Consider the following 18,651-nt stretch of genomic DNA (forward strand, 5'->3'; position numbering starts at 1 on the left):
AATCCTCTTACTTAGGACACGGACTATTAAATCCTCAGGAAACTTTTGGACCATCACCAAATACACTGTCTTTGTTCAGTGAGACCTTCAAAGCTCATTAATTAATTAGTTTCTGTAGGTATTTCTCCTAGGTATGAGTGAAACAAATGAGGCACTGTGCTTGGGGAGATCACTCGAGTCTTCTGGTCCTTCAGTTGTGGGGACAGCTGTGCATGCTCTCCCCAAATGGCTCATGGGAGACAGATTGCCCCAGAAATCACATCAAGCCCTCCTCCCACTCTCATCCTCACCACTCTTACGTTTCAGATTTTCCCAGGAACTGCTCCTTTCTGTTTCTCTGATTCTCTCTCACTTGTTCTCGGTCTCTCCACCCTAAGCTGTGAGAGAATGAGCTCCTTGACAGATTCTGAGTGCAGTGATTAAAGATCAAGAGCTTGACAGCAGCGAGGATGTGCATAGCTCATCCTTTGCCTACGGCATCATTACCATCTTTGACAGCTGGAGTGAACGCACCAGAGGCAGCAGCAGCAGTGGCGAAGCTTTTCAGGCATCCGAGCCTTGCCTGTTACCATATTTACTGCCCAGTTGCCTCCTAACAGGAATTGCGAGGAAGGGCAGACAGGTAGACACAGACATAGCCAGAAAGAAGTGAAGGGATCTACCAAACAAGTGGACAGTGAGGAGAAAGAGGAAGGGAGAGAAGGAGGGAGAAACAGTGTTGGCTGCACACATTGGGGATTTGTGAGGGGAAGGCGGGTAGAGAGTGTGGGCTGGGTTAAACGGCACTTAAAAGGCGCCGACTGTGAGGATTGCAAGCCTGAGTGACAGACAGCCAGGCGGGGAGCAAGGGGGAAAGAGGGAGAGAAAGGGGGTGAGAGAAAAAGAAAGTGAGGAGTCAGAGAGAGAGAGAGAGAAAGAAGCACTGCACAGGAGTCTCCAGTGGCGTGTCCACCTACTGTTTGAGACGCAATTCTGTGGAGCACTCTGCAGTAAAGGTTTATTATCACCTTGCCCTCTTCTTTGGAATTTCTTTGCACTTTTCTAACTCTTCTGTTCTGTGGTCAGACACCCACAATGTACTTGGGCATGTTACTGCTGGCTCTGTTCGGAGTCAGCATGGCTCTAAGACCTGAATGGGAGCCTGGGACTTACCCTGAAACAGAAAGGGGGGCCAGGCAGTTTGTGGATGACTACAACAGTACTGCAGAGCAAGTTATGTACTTCAGCACAGAAGCCAGCTGGACGTACAACACCAACCTGACGGACTACAACTCCCAGCAACAGGTACGGCCCGCCGTGTGACCCAAACGTATTGTGGATGTAGTCATTTTTGTAATCCACGGGAAAGCTAACACAAATGTGCATACTGTTCAAGGAATGAAAGGTGTCGGACATTTTGGGCTTTGTGGGCAGATCCTGAGCCTTAGAGGTTTTATGGAAAATGCCCTCTTTTATGGAACATGCCCCCTTTTTATAGAAAATGCCCTCTTTGTCACAGCCCCTGCTATGATAATGTTCCATTCTGGCTTTCAAAACCAACATGATGCAATTGCTAGCCATGAAATTACACATATTCATGTCTCCTCTGCAAGTGACTGCAGTTCTTATCACTAAAATGATGTGACATGTTTTGAAGGACCCTGAGCTTGTGAATAGCTTTTAAGGAATGAAAACAGCCAGTGTCTTTTTAAACATGTTAAGAAGAGAGTAATGGAACTTAGACCAGTCTAGACATCTGTTTTGTATATGTTTCACAAAATAAATTGCAGAAGCAACTCAGTTTGCAGTGTTGTCATGCTCTGATAGCAGGGACAGTCAGTGACTGTCAGTCTGTTTGGCAAAGTAATGCTTAGCTGTAATGATTGCCACTATCCAGTATAAGAATGCCAATGTACATCTCCTATAGTTCTAGAATGTTCTAGATCATAGAGAGAGGACAGATGCTGGGCTAGCCTTACCGAACTACTACTCACCCCTACACACACCCAGACACACCAGGTATCTCTTCATGGAGCCTTTCTGTACCAGACAGCTGTCCTAACAGTATTGCGCAGCACTAGCTTAGCTGCGCTACGCCCAGCCTCACCATGCCCAGCCTTGCCACACCCAACCATGCTATGCCCAACAGGTGTGACCTCAATCTGATCTTAGTCGGTTGTCCTTGAGGTTGACCTGACACACCCGAGCACTTCTTCAGGACTAGGCCTGAGAGCAGAATTCAAGCAGACCAGACCCGGCCGAGATGTGCGGCTTCCCTGGTGTGACATCTGTTGTTCCAGGCACATCAAACGACGCGATCAAAGTGCCTCTGTACCGGGGTGGCTGTATTGGATAGGCCTGGCAGAGGGGTGTGTCCCTGACCAAAGCCAACTGGGATCCATGCTGGGTTGCTGGCTTATGGAAGCAGTAACAACCAGCACTCACATTCCACAGATAGCCAGCTACTCGGTCTGTGCACTGAGGTTAATTTTTGCGGTCTACGAATTGAAGTAGCATATGTAAATGCACAGAGAGGTTGTCACTAAAGCCATAGTAAAGCTTTTAAGGGGAATTGGGCTGAAATGGTTTATCTTGTTCAGTGTGTCATCAACCGATCTAGCAGGTGCTGATCAGATGGGCAAGATAAGGGAGGGCAAGGGACATGAAAATAAACAAAACTGATGCACACCCATGCTGCATACACTTGAAGGTCAACAGTGAAGCAAAGTGGTCATAATGTCATCTCCAGAATGAGCGGTGTGAACAGGGCCAACCAGTGCATCAGATTAAACTGCACAGCTTGCTTTAGTCAACAAGACTTTTAATTATCCTCTAAAAATAAAGGAGGGACAGGGGGAGAGAGAGACACAGAGATTCAAAAATTTGACATGGTAGGTCATGGAGAGGTGCAATGGGGTGTAAAACGGGCACCAACCAAATCAGGTCCATTTAATTCAGTTTCTTAATTTACGTGGTTGAACACTGACCTCCACCCTTTCAGAGACAAGTCATTTCAGAGACAAGTAGAGTCCAAAACAGAGATGTTCTTAAATACACCTTGGAGTCCTCATTCCATATCAGAGAGTCTTTCTCTTCCACTGTCACCCTTGCTTATTTACGGACTGGGCAGGGATCTCGGTAAAGCTACTTTCTGACAATATCTGATTTGAAAAAGTGATGTACAAATCCATTTAATCTGATTTTATACCATCCACTGTTAGATATTCCATTCTTTTATGCATTACATATGTAGTAATTTTATGTATGTAGCATTTTATGCATTATATATGTAGTAAGTTGTATACCATTGTTGAACATGTGCACAGGTCCAGGCGTCCATGGAGGAACAAGCATTTGTGGAAGCTTGGGGAAAGAAGGCCAAGGAGACCTTTAATGAGACCCTCATGGACACCTTTAACCCAGAGCTGAAGAAACTCATCTCCATGATCAACGTACTGGGACCTGCCAATCTCCCCACAGCTGAGAGAGAGAGGGTTGGTCTGCATGTTGCTTTCTAAACTAGAGAGAAGCTTTGGCCTGTGCTTATTACACAAACTAAAGATGTTTAGTATAACAATTAATACTATATTCTACAATCAATGCTATATACTAAAATCAATGCTATATACTACAATGCTAAGTGTTTTGAATAACACACTACACATGCCTGTGCGCATGCGCACACATACACACACACACACACACACACACACACACACACACACACACACACACACGCAAACACAATTTAATTCAATATTGTATATAAAAGTGTCTTATGCATGGTCCTGTAGTTGAAAAGAAACCAATTAACATACTCTTTTTTTTTTTAGTACAATGCCATTTTGAGTCGGATGGATAACATCTACTCCACAGCAAAAGTGTGTCCCAAACCAAAGGAGTGCTGGTTATTGGAACCTGGTAAGCAAACACCCACAGCATTTCATAAACCTGATAACCTTTAACCTAATATGCAATGCCTCTTGCTCTTTTTTGATTTCTTATCTTTCTTGTGTCTCTGAGAATCAAACAAGAAAGTAGAATTAGGCGACATGCAAAATCACTTACTACACACATAACGGACGCAGGAGAAATGCACGAACCAAGCAGGAAAGAAACAACAAAGGGGATAATGGATTCCTGACATGTGCTTCCTAACAACATCTAAGTGGGGGAAGACAAACAACACAAGCCAGCATTTCCTTTGTTTAGACAGTCCTAAATGTATGATGGGCTTCCATCCCACTACAACCATGCTTATGATGAAGGCTTCCTTCCAAAGTTTTCACCTCTTTGTTTATTTTCCAGATAATATTCTATTTTGCAATGGCCATCCATTTCACTTAAAGCACTCAAAATGTCACATTGTTAGAATATTTTGTCTGATTTATTCAGCATACATTTATTAATGAAATGATCTCCCAGCTTCTTTTTTTCCCCTGTGATATCTTCAATATTCATGCATCGTCATGTGTGCACAAAAGAGAAGAGCACAGCATAACCACTGCAGCTCACACACACACACACACACACACACACACACACACACACACGCACACACACACACACACACACACACACACACACACACACACACACACACACACACTGTTTCTCACTGGACTGTGTCATGTTGCATGTTACCAGTGTAGTGGACTTCTTCACAAGGTATGATGAAAATGACCTGTCCTTTGTACTTAGAACACAACTGTGTAAAGACTTCCAGTGTAAATACAACTGGAATCAACTAATAGTGTAGTTTCATTTTTTGACACTTTTTAGAATATTTGCAAGTTTTCACGTTTCTTGGCATTCCTTGAAAAAATGCCTCTGCTTTGTTATTACTTTCTTTTGCAGTTTTTAATGTAATATTGCTTTATTTGCATTCACAGAGCTGACTGAGATTATGGCTAACTCCCGAAGTTACAAGAAGTTACTGTATGCCTGGGAGGGCTGGCACAATGACTCTGGAGTGCCACTCAGGACCCTCTACCCTGAATTTGTGCAGCTCAGCAACAAAGCCTCAACTATGGATGGTGAGAATATTATTCTCTATGGAGAGAGAGTATGACAAGCTCTGAGAGACTCATTGGAAGACAAAGGGAGGAAGAAGAAGAATAAAGTAGAAGAATCTAATGCAACATTATGTTTCCATGATCTTTGCAGGTTTTCCAGACACTGGTGCTTATTGGCGCTCGTGGTACGAGTCTCCGACCTTTGAGAAGGATTTGGAGAACCTCTTCAAACAGCTGCAGCCTCTTTACTTGAACCTGCATGCCTTTGTCCGCCGGAAGCTCTATGACTTCTATGGCCCTAAGTATATCAACCTTAAAGGCCCCATCCCTGCCCATCTGCTTGGTCAGTTCCTGCTCTGTGCAGTGCTCATCATGTGTATCTCTACAGCTTATGTGTAACACAGATGATCTTTACAGAAAGGTTCTGATGTAAGTTGTGTGTGTTGGTCCTCTGTAGGGAACATGTGGTCACAAACCTGGAACAACATCTATAGTATGATGATTCCTTTCCCTGATAAGCCCAATGTGGATGTGACCCAAAACATGGTTGCACAAGTAAGCTAATGATGGTTGCTGATCTTCCAGTAGATATTAACCCTCCTGAAGGTCTTTCTGAAGCATTCAGCTTTAATTTATCTGATGAATCTGGTTAATGCCCTTTAGGAAATCATAATTAGCTTAATCAAGCATGTTTAAGAGTTTGAAATAAGCCCTTTAGAAGAACAGACATCCTGCAGCCCTCCATGATAATTATGTGAATATTGAAGTGAATATTAGAGAATGACTAATTAAATGTGTGTTCACAGGGCTACAATGCAACCTACATGTTTGAGGTGGCTGAAGACTTCTTCATATCCTTGGGTCTGGAGAAGATGCCCTTCAACTTCTGGAACAGATCTATGTTGGAGAAGCCTGACGATGGCCGAGATGTCGTCTGCCATGCCTCTGCCTGGGACTTCTACAACCGTGAGGACTTCAGGTGACAAATATGGGGTTACTTGTGGTATGCAGAGGGATTTCCAGGAAGCAAAGAGAATATTTATGTTCAGAGGTATTGCCTCATAGATATTCTAATCATATGTGTATTATTTACATTTTTCAAGACTGTGAGCTAGTTTGTTACTTTGGTGGCAACTATCCTGATATCATTGCCTGTGACAGGATTAAGCAGTGCACTACAGTGACTATGGAGCAGCTGTTCACTGTGCACCATGAGATGGGCCATGTGGAGTATTACCTGCAGTACAAAGACAAGCCAGTCAGCTTCAGACGTGGAGCCAATCCTGGTTTTCATGAGGCCATTGGAGATGTGCTCTCTCTTTCTGTCTCTACACCAAAACACCTGAAGACCATTGGCCTGCTGGACACACTTGTTGATGACAAAGGTAACTAGAAAGATATAATCAGTGTTCAATTGATCATTGTCTATGATGTGGTTAGAAGGACTGATTTCATTGAAAAATGCATTGACATTCTAGAGACTGACCTCAACTACCTGTTGAAGATGGCTTTGGAGAAGATAGCCTTCCTTCCTTTTGGTTATCTCATCGATCAGTGGCGCTGGGGTGTGTTCAGTGGACGTACGCCCCCTGAACGTTACAATGCAGAGTGGTGGTACCTGAGGTGTGTTTTTCAGGTCTACAACAACTGCCTGTACCTTTGTTTGAAACTTGATTAGGGAAGAAAAGCACAGAGATTGCATCCTATTACTATTTGTTTCTTGCACACACTGCAGCAACATAACAAAATGAAAATCAGTATGTTTGTTTACCAATTAGCAAATAGTAGAGATCAAATTATATTTCCTTATAGGAATATAATTAAATAATAATTTAAACACTATGGTTTACAGGACAAAATATCAAGGTATCTGTCCACCAGTCAGGCGGACAGAAGAGCACTTTGACCCTGGGGCAAAATATCACATCCCAGGAAATACCCCCTACATCAGGTGAGATTACAATCTAATGACACCACTTATTAATGTCTTTAATATCTGACTGCATTATATCAAATCCCTGTATTTTTGGTTACTGTCTTCATGTATCATTTGATTCCACTGCCTCATTCATTGCCTTGTAGGTATTTTGTGAGCTACATCCTTCAGTTTCAGTTTCATCAGAAGCTTTGCCAGGAGGCCGGACACACTGGGCCCCTGTACAAGTGTGACATTTACAATTCCAACCAGGCTGGGAACATATTACAGTAAGTACTAAACAATCAAGTGTAGCCCAAACAGACCAGACACTTTGCTGCCATTTTTACTTTGCTCACAAGGCAAAGTGTACCTGTGGTATTTTTCTTCTGCTTTTTGTATGGCATAGAATACTTTTTCATGTGGGTTTTCTTTGACTGTTTGACAGAAAAGTCATGAGTGCTGGGTCATCTAAGCCCTGGACGGAGGTGCTGCAGGAAGCTTTGGGCACAAACAAAATGGACGCCAGTGCTCTGATGCAGTACTTTGGGCCTATCACCACCTGGTTAGCAGAACAGAACAAGCTGACCAATGAAACGCTGGGGTGGCCTGACTTTGACTGGATGCCACCTGTCCCAGATGGCTATCCAGAAGACATTGGTAAGCCTGAGTGCAAAAGGGAAAGAATGTTTATTAAAGACATAGTAGTAGCATTAGACACTTCCTGTTGCTGAGTTGTACTTTTAGTAAATTCAGATGTTCTTTACTCCCAGCAGACAAAATAACAGATGAGACACAGGCAAAGCTGTTCTTGGCTGAGTACAACACTACAGCGGAGAGAGTCTGGAATGCATACACTGAGGCCTCATGGGCCTATAACACTGACATCAATGAAATAAACAAGCAGATTATGGTGAGCTTTAAGTCCGTTTCTATATATAGTCCCTCTGTCTCCAGTCATTCTCTGCCTCTATACATGTGATCAATTTGTATCACCAGCTGGAGAAAAACCTGGAGATGGCTACACACACAAAGACCTATGGATTGCAAGCCCGCAATTATGACACCACAGATTTCCAGGACCAATCAGTGAAGAGGATTCTAAAGAAACTCAGTGACCTGGAGAGGGCTGCACTCCCTGATGCTGAACTGAAAGAGGTGAGAGCATGAGAGAGAGAGAGTTCATTAAATTGAAGTAACACTCCTGTAGTGTGAGATAGTGTGAGATTCTAAATGACTTTTTGAAAAAACGTTGGTGTTTTTTGGGATATATGAATATCAATAGGACTGAGTGACAGGCAGCGGGGTTGACCAATTCTGTCTTTTTTCTCTCATAGTACAACAACTTGTTGGCCTCTATGGAGACCACTTACAGCATAGCTAAAGTCTGCAAAAAGGATGGTACATGTCTACCTCTTGATCCAGGTGAGTTAACTTCAATACAATATACATATGCTTGCATAAACAATATTTACAATGCAGGTCAAGTATAATCTAAATATCCCAGCTGTCCAGAAGTCTTTTTCTGACCATTTTTAGGGCATAACATCTCTTATAAAACATATCGGTTCCACTGTGTTTAGAATAAATCTTTACAATGTAAAATGTTATTGATTTATACCTGTGCTTAGGATGGTTACAAAATACTCAAAACGTCTTGCAGAAACTACATAACAGCAGCTGTTCTAGTCATCACAGGGAATCTCCACTTTCCCCAAATAAATCAAATCAAGTCAAATTTATTTATATAGCGCTTTTTACAACAGATGTTGTCACAAAGCACTTAGACATGTCTGAGTCCAAGCCCCCAATAAGCAAGCCAAGTGGCACGGGAAAGCTCCCTAGAGCATGAAGAAACCTTGAGAGGAACCAAAACTCAACAATGGTCAAATAGCTAACAGATGTTTGATATTTTCTACAATGAGTCTACTGATGTCCTTGCACGTGAAAGCCAAATATGTTCAGTCTTATACCATTCACTCATAGCATTCGTCTGCATCATTCTGACAGTTTGGTCTCTTTTTTATCTTTTTAGACCTGACTAAGATCATGGCTGAGTCCAGAGACTATGAGGAGCTGCTATTTGCCTGGCAGGGTTGGCGCAATGCTTCAGGAAGACAGCTCCGCCAGAACTACAAGAGATACGTGGAGCTTGCCAACTTAGCTGCACAGAGTAATGGTAATGGAAGACCTCTCAAGATTAAAGCTCCCTTTGTGGGGACAGGTCCTGCACGAAAAGCTGCAAAGGTCCCACAAGAAATGTTGTAAAGCTCCAAACATGAGAACTTGATAAGTAGGAGAACTAGGAAAATCTGGATTTACCAGAAGTCCATTCAATAGGCTACGCAATAGATTGTCATGATGTGGACTACTCCCCAGTTAACTTACCAGTCAAGTGCACATATTTTGTTATAATGCTTAAGCACTTTTAGTACACATTAAACACAAACACTTTGCTCCCCTTGACTCATCACTCCCCTACCTACAGGACATTCTGACAATGGGGCATTTTGGCGCTCTTTGTATGAGACACCCACCTTTGAGGAGGATCTGGAGGCATTATGGAAAGACCTTCAGCCACTCTACCTCAACCTCCATGCTTATGTGCGCAGAGGCCTGTTCAAAAAGTATGGACACAATCACATCAACCTCCAAGGACCAATTCCTGCACATTTACTAGGTAAGAATAGAGCTGTCAGGCACATATAACAACACTATGAACACCAGACAACTGTGAGAGAAATATTTGGCCTTTATGTTCTAATCATTCCAATTATTTAAAAGCCCATGCACAAATTTCATTTGTTTGTTTTTGACATCCCAAAATTATTTATGCCGATTCAAACAGACCAAAGTAATAACTATGTGCTGATACGTAAAAGCTGTAAGGATTCATATCAGGTTAATAAATACATTATTTAATTTGCTCCCCATGCATTAGCCATCATTTGGTGGAGTACAAACAAATTTCTATTTCTTCATTTGGACTTTAAGCCTTCAGAGTGAATCTGAGTGAAGCTTGAATATATATTTTTTTATATTTCCCCAGAAAGCACATTAATATTCCATTGCTGTTTGTGGCAATGGCATAGGAAATGGCAGGATTTAATGTGCTTTCAAAACCATCAAGCGTGTGTGTGTGTGTGTGTGTGTGTGTGTGTGTGTGTGTGTGTTGGAGTGCGTGTGTATACATCTACATGTTCAATACATATCTGTGTGTGAGTGTGTGTGGACACATGTGTACTTCCACATGACTAAAGATGCAGGGGCTTCAAATTCCAAGCCCAGCAGTTCATCTTGATCTCAGTGCCAGTGCACTGAGTCACTGACCCATTTCCCCTTTTTGACTCTATTCTTGCATTCTACTCTCAGGGAACATGTGGGCCCAGACCTGGTCTGGCATTATGGACCTGGTTATACCCTACCCTGATGCCACACAGGTAGATGTCACCCAAGCCATGTTAGTCCAGGTAACTATAAACATCACTATTCTCAAAAGGAGTCTGAAATTAGATTCTTCTGTCTAGTGATAAAAATACTGCCACCAATCATCCTATGGTAGAAATGTTATATGTAACACTGAGGTCATTGGCAACTTGGTTTCTTTCCCCCAGAAATGGGATGCTCATCGCATGTTTGAAGAGTCTGATCACTTCTTCACTAGTCTGGGCCTGGAGCCCATGCCTAACGAGTTCTGGAATAAGTCCATGCTGGAGAAACCCACAGGCGGCCGGGAAGTGGTGTGCCATGCTTCTGCCTGGGACTTTTACAACCGCAAAGACTTCAGGTATGTGGTATTGAAACAAAATCAAAGGGAAATGTTTGTTTCACTATAGAATAATACACCTAATAAAGTACTTTTAATCAAACAGTTTCAGAAGACATTAGAGTTCCTTGAGACCCAGCCAATGAAAAAGCAAAACACGTTGATCATTTCTTTAAGCATTTACAATATTAAACAAATCTCAAAAATGGCTCTAAACTCTTCCCTGCCGAGTAAAAAGAACAATAAATTAAACAACAGTTCTTCTTTTCAGTACCTCAATTGCTTTGAATTTCCTCTTGCCTTGTTAGGATCAAGCAGTGCACGGTGGTGAACATGGATGACCTCATCACTGTGCACCATGAGATGGGGCATGTGCAGTACTTCCTGCAATACAAGGACCAGCCCATCTCTTTCCGTGATGGTGCCAACCCTGGGTTCCATGAGGCCATTGGTGATGTTCTGGCCTTGTCGGTGTCCACACCCAAACACCTCCACACCATTGGCCTGCTAGACAAGGTGGAGGATAACCCAGGTAAGTTGGTTGGTTGCTAAATAACCCAGCTGAATATAAGTATGTGTCTCATCACAATGCCTTTGTGCAGATTTTAGGACTTTGATATCACATCATGCATCCCCCCTCTGCCATGTGTTTGTCTAATTTAACACAAAAGACGGGTCATTAGTTAGGTAGGGTGGTATGAGCAGTGACCCCACCCCCCCCACCCCCCCAAAGTTGACATAAAACCTATACCACTGCTGCTGTTACAACAAAATGCAGCATAGCAAGATCAACATGACTGATTCTGGTGTAACTCACCCCACAGAGAGCACCATTAACTTTCTGATGAGCATTGCCCTGGATAAAATCGCTTTCCTGCCATTTGGCTACCTGATGGACCAGTGGCGGTGGAAGGTGTTTGATGGTAGGATATCAAGTACAGAGTACAATAAAGAGTGGTGGAACCTCAGGTGAGAAAAGCCTGTTCTGTAAGCAATCTACTACTTTATAACTGGCTTGCTACAAAACCACATATAATTCTTCCTCCAGGCTGAAGTACCAGGGTTTGTGCCCACCCGTGCCTCGCACGGAAGAGGACTTTGATCCTGGGGCGAAGTTCCACATTCCTGCCAATGTACCCTATGTCAGGTACACATTTAAAACAGTTCAAAACTACACAATAAAAGTAGCATGGTCTCTCATTTGTCATCCAGGCAAAACTCCAATAATTTGCCAGAAGGGAGCATTTATATGAGAGCTGATCTGAGGAAGCCATTGTTGTTGTTTTTTTTCTGAATTAGGTACTTTGTCAGCTTTGTGATTCAGTTCCAGTTTCATAAAGCACTGTGTGAAGCTGCTGGCCATACTGGTCCCCTTCACAACTGTGACATCTATCAGTCCAGAAATGCAGGCCAACTCTTGGGGTCAGTACACCATCTGCTGCATAGGTCAATAAATAAATAAAACAAATAAATAAGAAAGTAATAGATAAAGAGGGAAATTTAGCAGATTTTATCATCTTTTTTCTCTATCTTAGCTTTTTATACTTTTTATTCTTAATTATCCACATATGATAATTAAGAATATGCATATTCTAGCATGGGTGCACAAAAACAGAGTCACAGTTTACTGTCAGCAGATGTCAGTGTGAATGACACTGTATCCCAAAAAACAATGCTTTCTTTTTATTAATGTTAGTGTCCCTATCTGTGTAGGGATGTGATGAAGCTGGGCTTCAGTAAGCCTTGGCCAGAGGCAATGATGATGATCACTGGCCAGCCCAACATGTCTGTGCAGCCTCTAATGGAGTACTTCCAGCCCCTCACCCACTGGCTGGAAAAGGAAAACCAAAGGAACGGTGACATCCTTGGCTGGCCAGACTATGACTGGATGCCACCCACAAGTGAGTCTCTTTTGTCTGGAGACTGAACTTTCCTGATGACACTTATGTGGCTGTTGTAGTAAATTAGACAAAAAAATAAATAATAAGCCTTCTTTAGGTGGCCACCATTATCTATTTTGGATGATAGGACAAAAACCAGTGAATTGGTAGTAGGGGGTCCAATTGCTCTGGTACTCTGCCAGAATATTCATGGACTGCAGACTTTTAGATTGTCCTTTACTTTATTCGGCAGCAGGTTAGTTTCATTTAAAGTTTTAACCATAAAAGTTCACCGAAGGCTCAGAGCCCAGTCTCCCAACTGCTTTATATGTTACAGACTACATGCAATACGCAAGGACTCAACCCAAATGGACCCTCATGTTCCTTACAATTCAAAATTAGTTATACTGACCACAACTGACTTTTCATTTTGGAGAGGCAGGACTTTCTGCTTCTCTTGCATCAGCTCACCAACCAGTCAGCACTCTTTTTAAAATGTATTTAATCTTTGTATCCAGGCAAGTCATTAAGAACAGTGGTTCTTAATGACAGTGGTGGCATGACAAGCAGCAAGAGCCACATGAGGGAAGTAAAAGGAAAGAAAATAGGAACTAGGAATTAGCAAAGCACACACGACGGTTTAAAAGTAGTTAGCAAAGAAACAGGTACAGATAAAATAAAAGTGCAATTTAAGCAATTCTTAAAATAAGAAATTGAAATGAATGTTTCCAATTTCAGTGTTTTTTTTTTGTTTTTTTTACAATGCATTCCAGTCATATGTAAATGAAGAGCAGCCAGAAGAAGGATTTGTTTTTGCAACTATCAGTTGAATATGAAGACCTAGTGTTGCGTTTAACAGATACTGGCTTTAACAGAGATTGTAAGTACAGTGGAGTCTGTACATTACGAGTGTGTAAAGATAATAATGTGGTGTGTTCTAAAAGGGGCATTTGTAAGCTTAAGGACACCATAAATCTGTAAACACCATCACCATAATCAAATTGAGGGAAAATAGTCACAAACCAGAGTAATTTTAAAAGAAGATTGTAAAAGAAGAATGGTTTCTGTAAAAAGCATATCTTGATCTAGTGTCCTATTGCCTAAAACCTGTTTGCTGTAGAAAAAAAGAAAATACACAGGTAAGTTTTATTTGTTACTTTTAGTGTAATACATACATTTCCAAAATTAGAGGGTAGATTATGGACAAGTGGTTAGAAACAATTCTATTTATTTATTTATTTATTTTTAACTCCATTAACCCCTTTCATTTTGCACTCACTTGCTGGCGCCTTGCTGCCGTTTTGCAGTCATTTGTGGATATAACAGGAAGAATAATAAGTGTCCTTGCTCCACATAACTGCATCTGAGTACACCCTAGACAATAGCTCCAGTTCTTATATTTCAAGGATATTGTTCAAATGGAAACCACAAACCAACCATGCTGCCTACTCAAGCAACTGTTTGCTACCACAAGAGTTCTGTCCTCTCTTAAAGGGAAAGGCTCATTAGTCTACCACTGTTCATTCTAACAGGAATTATAGGGGGCTCAGTCACTGCAGTCCCCTGCACTATGGGCCTCTGTGTGATCACCCCCAAACTTGATATACCTCAACCACCCCTCTACCCCTCCCAACCACCCCTCCACCTTAGTAAAGCCTTTTGTACTGTAGCTTCTCCACTTGTTTCCACTCATTTCTGTAGTCTACACTCATTTCTCTCTCAACTGTGTCCAGCAGGTGGTGTGGAGGTGGTAGAGGAGCTCAGCACAGTGAACTTCCTGGGTCTGAGTGTGGATGAAGCCGGAGCTGCCGCTGGCCAGTGGATTCTCCTGGTGCTGGGAATCGTTCTCCTCCTCTCCACCGCCTTCATAGGCTACAAATACAGGAAAGCCAGGCATCTACAAAACAAGTCTAGCTCCCAGGTGGAGCTCAAATAGGAGCCTTCAAAGAAGATATCATCTGGAGGCTAAAATTCCTGTGTGGTTATTTCTGAAAAAAAAAGAAAAACGTCCACCTTGCTTTAATGTGTCGTATATTTATTAATAATTTTTGGTCAAATTTATTTGACTATGCAATGAAGAATGACTGTTGTAATTTATTTGTAAAAATATGAACCTTGTATTTTAGTTGGGTAGAGAATGTTTTCACTTATTTGTTTGTAAAGTCTAAACTATGTGTGTGTTTTTAGATTGATTTTATTTCAAAATCCTTTATAGATGAAAAAAATAAGACTATTCAATTTTTTGACTTACCATTTCTGTGGTAAAAGGCCATTCCTCCATGTTTATGCATCACGTTTCTTATTTCAAGCATCATCTGGTAATAATTTAAAATGCTGTGTTCAAAATGATCCCTTACATTTAGATCATTTTCAATAGACCAGAATAATCTTCAAATGTACTGACAGTGTCCGAGACACTTCAGACTGCTTTTAAAACATTTGTGTAGTATACTATGCTATGCAGTACATACTGATATATTTATATATATCAAAGGTTTAAACACTTGTTTTTTTCTTTTTTATTTTGACTATTTTCTACATTAAAAAAACAGAAGGTAGCAAACCAATGAAATAACACATATGTGATTATGCTGTGAGAAACAAATATTGACTATTGGATTTTAGATTCTTTAAAGTAACTGTCCTTTACCTTTACTTGACAACTTTGTATGCTCTTGTTGTTTGCTTAACCATCTTCATGAGGCAGCTCCTTATGATGCTTTTTCATCAGTCTGGAAGACGTTCTCACATATGCAGAGCACATTTTTGATTCTATCTAGTAATATATTGGTGTCAAATGCTGCACTCAGATCAAGATATATAAGCAAAGAGATATAACCCTGGTCAGAAGCCAACAACAGGTTATTAACTACTTTAATCAGTGCGGTCTCTGTACTATAATGAGGACTAAACCCTGACTGAAAGACTTCATGTATCTGGTTCTGCTTCAGGTATGAGTTTAGCTGCTGGGCTTTCCTAGGATTTTGGAAATAGGTACGTAGCCAATGTGCAAGGAGGAGTTTATTAAATTTAGTAAAGGTTCAATTGCTTCAGGTAGAACTTCATTAAGAAAGTGTGTGAGCAGCAAATCTAGTAAGCAGGGAAGATTTTGAGCATGGGATCAGAGATGCATGTTCAGGTTTGGATAGTGTCAGGTTTCGTAGCACAGAGGCAGAGATGATTGCAGTAAAACAGGCTTGGTTTAATAATACAGGAATGATCCAAAGACATAGTCGCAAAACAGGCAGACTTCACAATCCAGACGCAGTAATCCAATGTGCAAGCAAAGAGCAAAATCGAGGTGAACAGGCATAAGTAAAAAACTAGGAAGACGGAGTAAATGCAACAGATAACATCTTGGAATAAATTTGCTTTGCAAATAAGACTTCACAATGAATGAATGAGCAGTATAGGATTATGTAGGGAAACACACAAGAGAAAATGAGACATTCTATCTTTCGAGTGTTCTGTTTGAATTGCGAATGTGGTCATTAACCCAAGGTACAGATTTTTTGCCCTACTTTCTTTTATTCCTCAGTGGAGCAACATCATTAAGTGTCCAGCAGAATACTGATTCTAAGCATTCAGTCATTTGATTAAGTTCTGTGGGGTTTAAGGGCATCCTAGTCACAAATGATAAGTCTGGGAGATTCACAACAAATCTAGGTACTGACGTGATCGTGCGTCTGGTATGATAGTGAGGTGAGGTTACTATATCGTGGCTCAATGTAGTTCAAATGAAATGAAGGAATGGCCTGAGATAGCATCCGACTGGGGTAGTAGAACTATGTTCTCTATGTCTACACCATATATATATATATATATATATATATACTTACACATACACACACAGATCAACTGCTTGGAAAGGTGATTTATGTGACTTTGAATGTGGCATGGTTGTTGGTGCTAGATGGGTTGGTATTTCAGAAACTGCTGATCTACAGGGATTTTAATGCACAACCATCTCTAGGATTTACAAAAGAATAGTCCAAAAAAGAGAAGAGTGGCAGTTCTCTGGGCAAAAAATGCCATCTTGATGCTAGAGGTCAGAGAAGAATGGTCAGACTGGTTTGATCTGACTGAAAGGAAACAGTAACTCAACCACTTGCTACAACCGAGGTATGCAAAGGTGCATCTCTAAACACACAACATGTTGAACCTTGAAGCAGCAGAAGACCACACCGTGTACCACTCTTGTCAGTTAAGAAGAGGCAGCTGAGACTACAGTTTGTGCAGGCCCACCAAAATTGGACAATAGAAGTCTGGAATAACATTGCCTGGTCTGACGAGTCTCAATTTCTGCTGTGACATATGGATGGTAAGGTCAGAAATTTGGCATAAACAACATGAAAACACGGATCCTGTCATGGTTGACCGGTCCCCTACAGGGGGGGACACGCCCCCGCCAGACCAGGACCGTACCACTCACCTTCCCCGCTCACAATCACCTGTCTTCTGACAGGAGACACCTGCGTCTCATTAAACATTACACGCATTTATACACCCACAGGTTCAGAGGGACAGCGCTGCACATTAGCGGTCAAGACCATACGAGCCTACTGGAGAGACCCTACTCCGCTCCTAAAAAGCCACTAGACTCGTCATTGCTGCTTTTGAAAAAATTCATAATAAAGAATCTTTTGAAGGAACTTTGCCTCTCGCTTCCTCTCTGCCACCTATGTCACAGATCCACCCTGTCTGGTATCAATGATTCATTATGCTGGTGGTATAATGGTGCGGTGGATTATTATTTTGTGTCCATTAATACCAACTGAACATTGTTTAAACAGTGTGCTCCAGTCTCACAAAGGAGGTACTGTAGCACAAATTCCTAAAAACATGCTGGCTAAGATAAGAAGGTGTTGCTGTGTATGGGGCTGCGTAGAGTCATACTGGCCAAAGTGCCCATTTTGGCCCCAGTCCACAGCTGAAAGCACCGATAACTGGACCTCGCAGCAATAGAAGAAGATGGCTTGGTCTGATGAATCATTTTCTTTTACATCATGTGGATGGTGCATATACATAGTTTACCTGGAGAAAAGATGTCATTAGGATGTACTAATGCCAGCAGAGGCAGTGTGATGCTCTGGGCAATGTTCTGCTGGGAAACCTCGGGTCCTGGAATTCATGTGAATGTTACATAAACATGGCTGCAGACACACACACCCGTTCATGTTGTATTCCCTAATAACAGCAACTTCTTTCAGCAGGATATTGCACCCTGCCACACTGCAAATGTTTTTTTCAGAAATGGTTTGAGGAACATAACTAAGAGATTAAGCATCCAGTTGAGCATAATGAAAACAGACATGATTCTTTTGATAATATTTTGGTGCCAGATACCACAAAACACCTTCAGAGATCTTGTAGAGTCCATGCATTTACATGTCACAGCTGTTTAGGCACTATGAGGGATATCGCTACCAGTTTATCCACATAAATGGAGACTTTTCAGCATACAATGTTAGCTATGGTGTCCCCCAAGGATCTGTTCTAGGGCCTCTGTTTTTTTCTTTATATATGCTACCTCAAGGCAACATTACATTTGCTAGTTTCTACTGCTGTGCTGATGATACTCGGTATATGTCTCAGCCAAACCAAAGGCCATATTTCATCTTAGTATTATTGAGGAATGTATAAGGATGTCAGATCCTGGATAATCCCGACAAGACAGAAGTGCTTCTGTTAGGTCCACAGACAGCTAGGACCTCATTCTCTAATTACTTAATAAACCTCAATGATCTCCCAATCACATTTTCTTCAACAGGTTCAATATTAAAGGCTGTACTGTCAGGCATCTTATTTAATACTTCCCATCTTAGGTAAAGGTGTAGATCCGGGGGTCCATTGGCATTGAGAGTTATGGTAAACTGGTTATGATGCTGTCACTTCACCTCTCTTTTGTCACTCACGTTTCTTGACTGAGAGTGGTGGAGTGCTGATGTTCCAGGGTGCCCTCATGCTTGTGGTTCCTTCTGGCTTGGACTCTGACATTTGTAAAGCTGCTTTGTGACAACAGCTGTTGTAAAAAGTGCTATATAAATAAATTTGACTTTGACTATATACATACAATATTTGGCAGGATTAGAAATC

General features: G+C 41.6%; 1 protein-coding gene across 4 annotated transcripts; it reads left to right on the forward strand.

The window, feature by feature from the left end:
- The first annotated feature begins 271 nt into the window (after positions 1 to 271).
- ace (angiotensin I converting enzyme (peptidyl-dipeptidase A) 1) lies at positions 272 to 14,835 on the forward strand. 4 transcript variants are annotated; one of them, XM_027021903.3, is made up of 25 exons: positions 272 to 1,284; positions 3,306 to 3,473; positions 3,813 to 3,900; positions 4,872 to 5,015; positions 5,146 to 5,337; positions 5,452 to 5,549; positions 5,801 to 5,973; positions 6,156 to 6,379; positions 6,473 to 6,617; positions 6,847 to 6,945; positions 7,077 to 7,199; positions 7,358 to 7,569; positions 7,686 to 7,822; positions 7,909 to 8,067; positions 8,247 to 8,334; positions 8,945 to 9,088; positions 9,398 to 9,589; positions 10,282 to 10,379; positions 10,524 to 10,696; positions 10,984 to 11,207; positions 11,500 to 11,644; positions 11,724 to 11,822; positions 11,975 to 12,097; positions 12,389 to 12,576; positions 14,289 to 14,835. In XM_027021903.3, the coding sequence occupies exons 1-25, from the start codon at positions 1,075 to 1,077 to the stop codon at positions 14,489 to 14,491; spliced, it is 3,849 nt and encodes a 1,282-aa protein (XP_026877704.2). In that variant the 5' UTR covers positions 272 to 1,074; the 3' UTR covers positions 14,492 to 14,835. The 4 variants fall into 4 exon arrangements, with proteins under 4 accessions (XP_026877704.2, XP_026877705.2, XP_026877702.2 ...); XM_027021904.3 differs by having other exon boundaries at positions 14,292 to 14,835; XM_027021901.3 differs by having other exon boundaries at positions 275 to 1,284; positions 7,683 to 7,822.
- Positions 14,836 to 18,651: the final 3,816 nt, after the last annotated feature.

Source organism: Electrophorus electricus, chromosome 15, assembly GCF_041902795.1.
Source record: "Electrophorus electricus isolate QZ-2024a chromosome 15, ASM4190279v1, whole genome shotgun sequence".
Taxonomy (NCBI): domain Eukaryota; kingdom Metazoa; phylum Chordata; class Actinopteri; order Gymnotiformes; family Gymnotidae; genus Electrophorus; species Electrophorus electricus.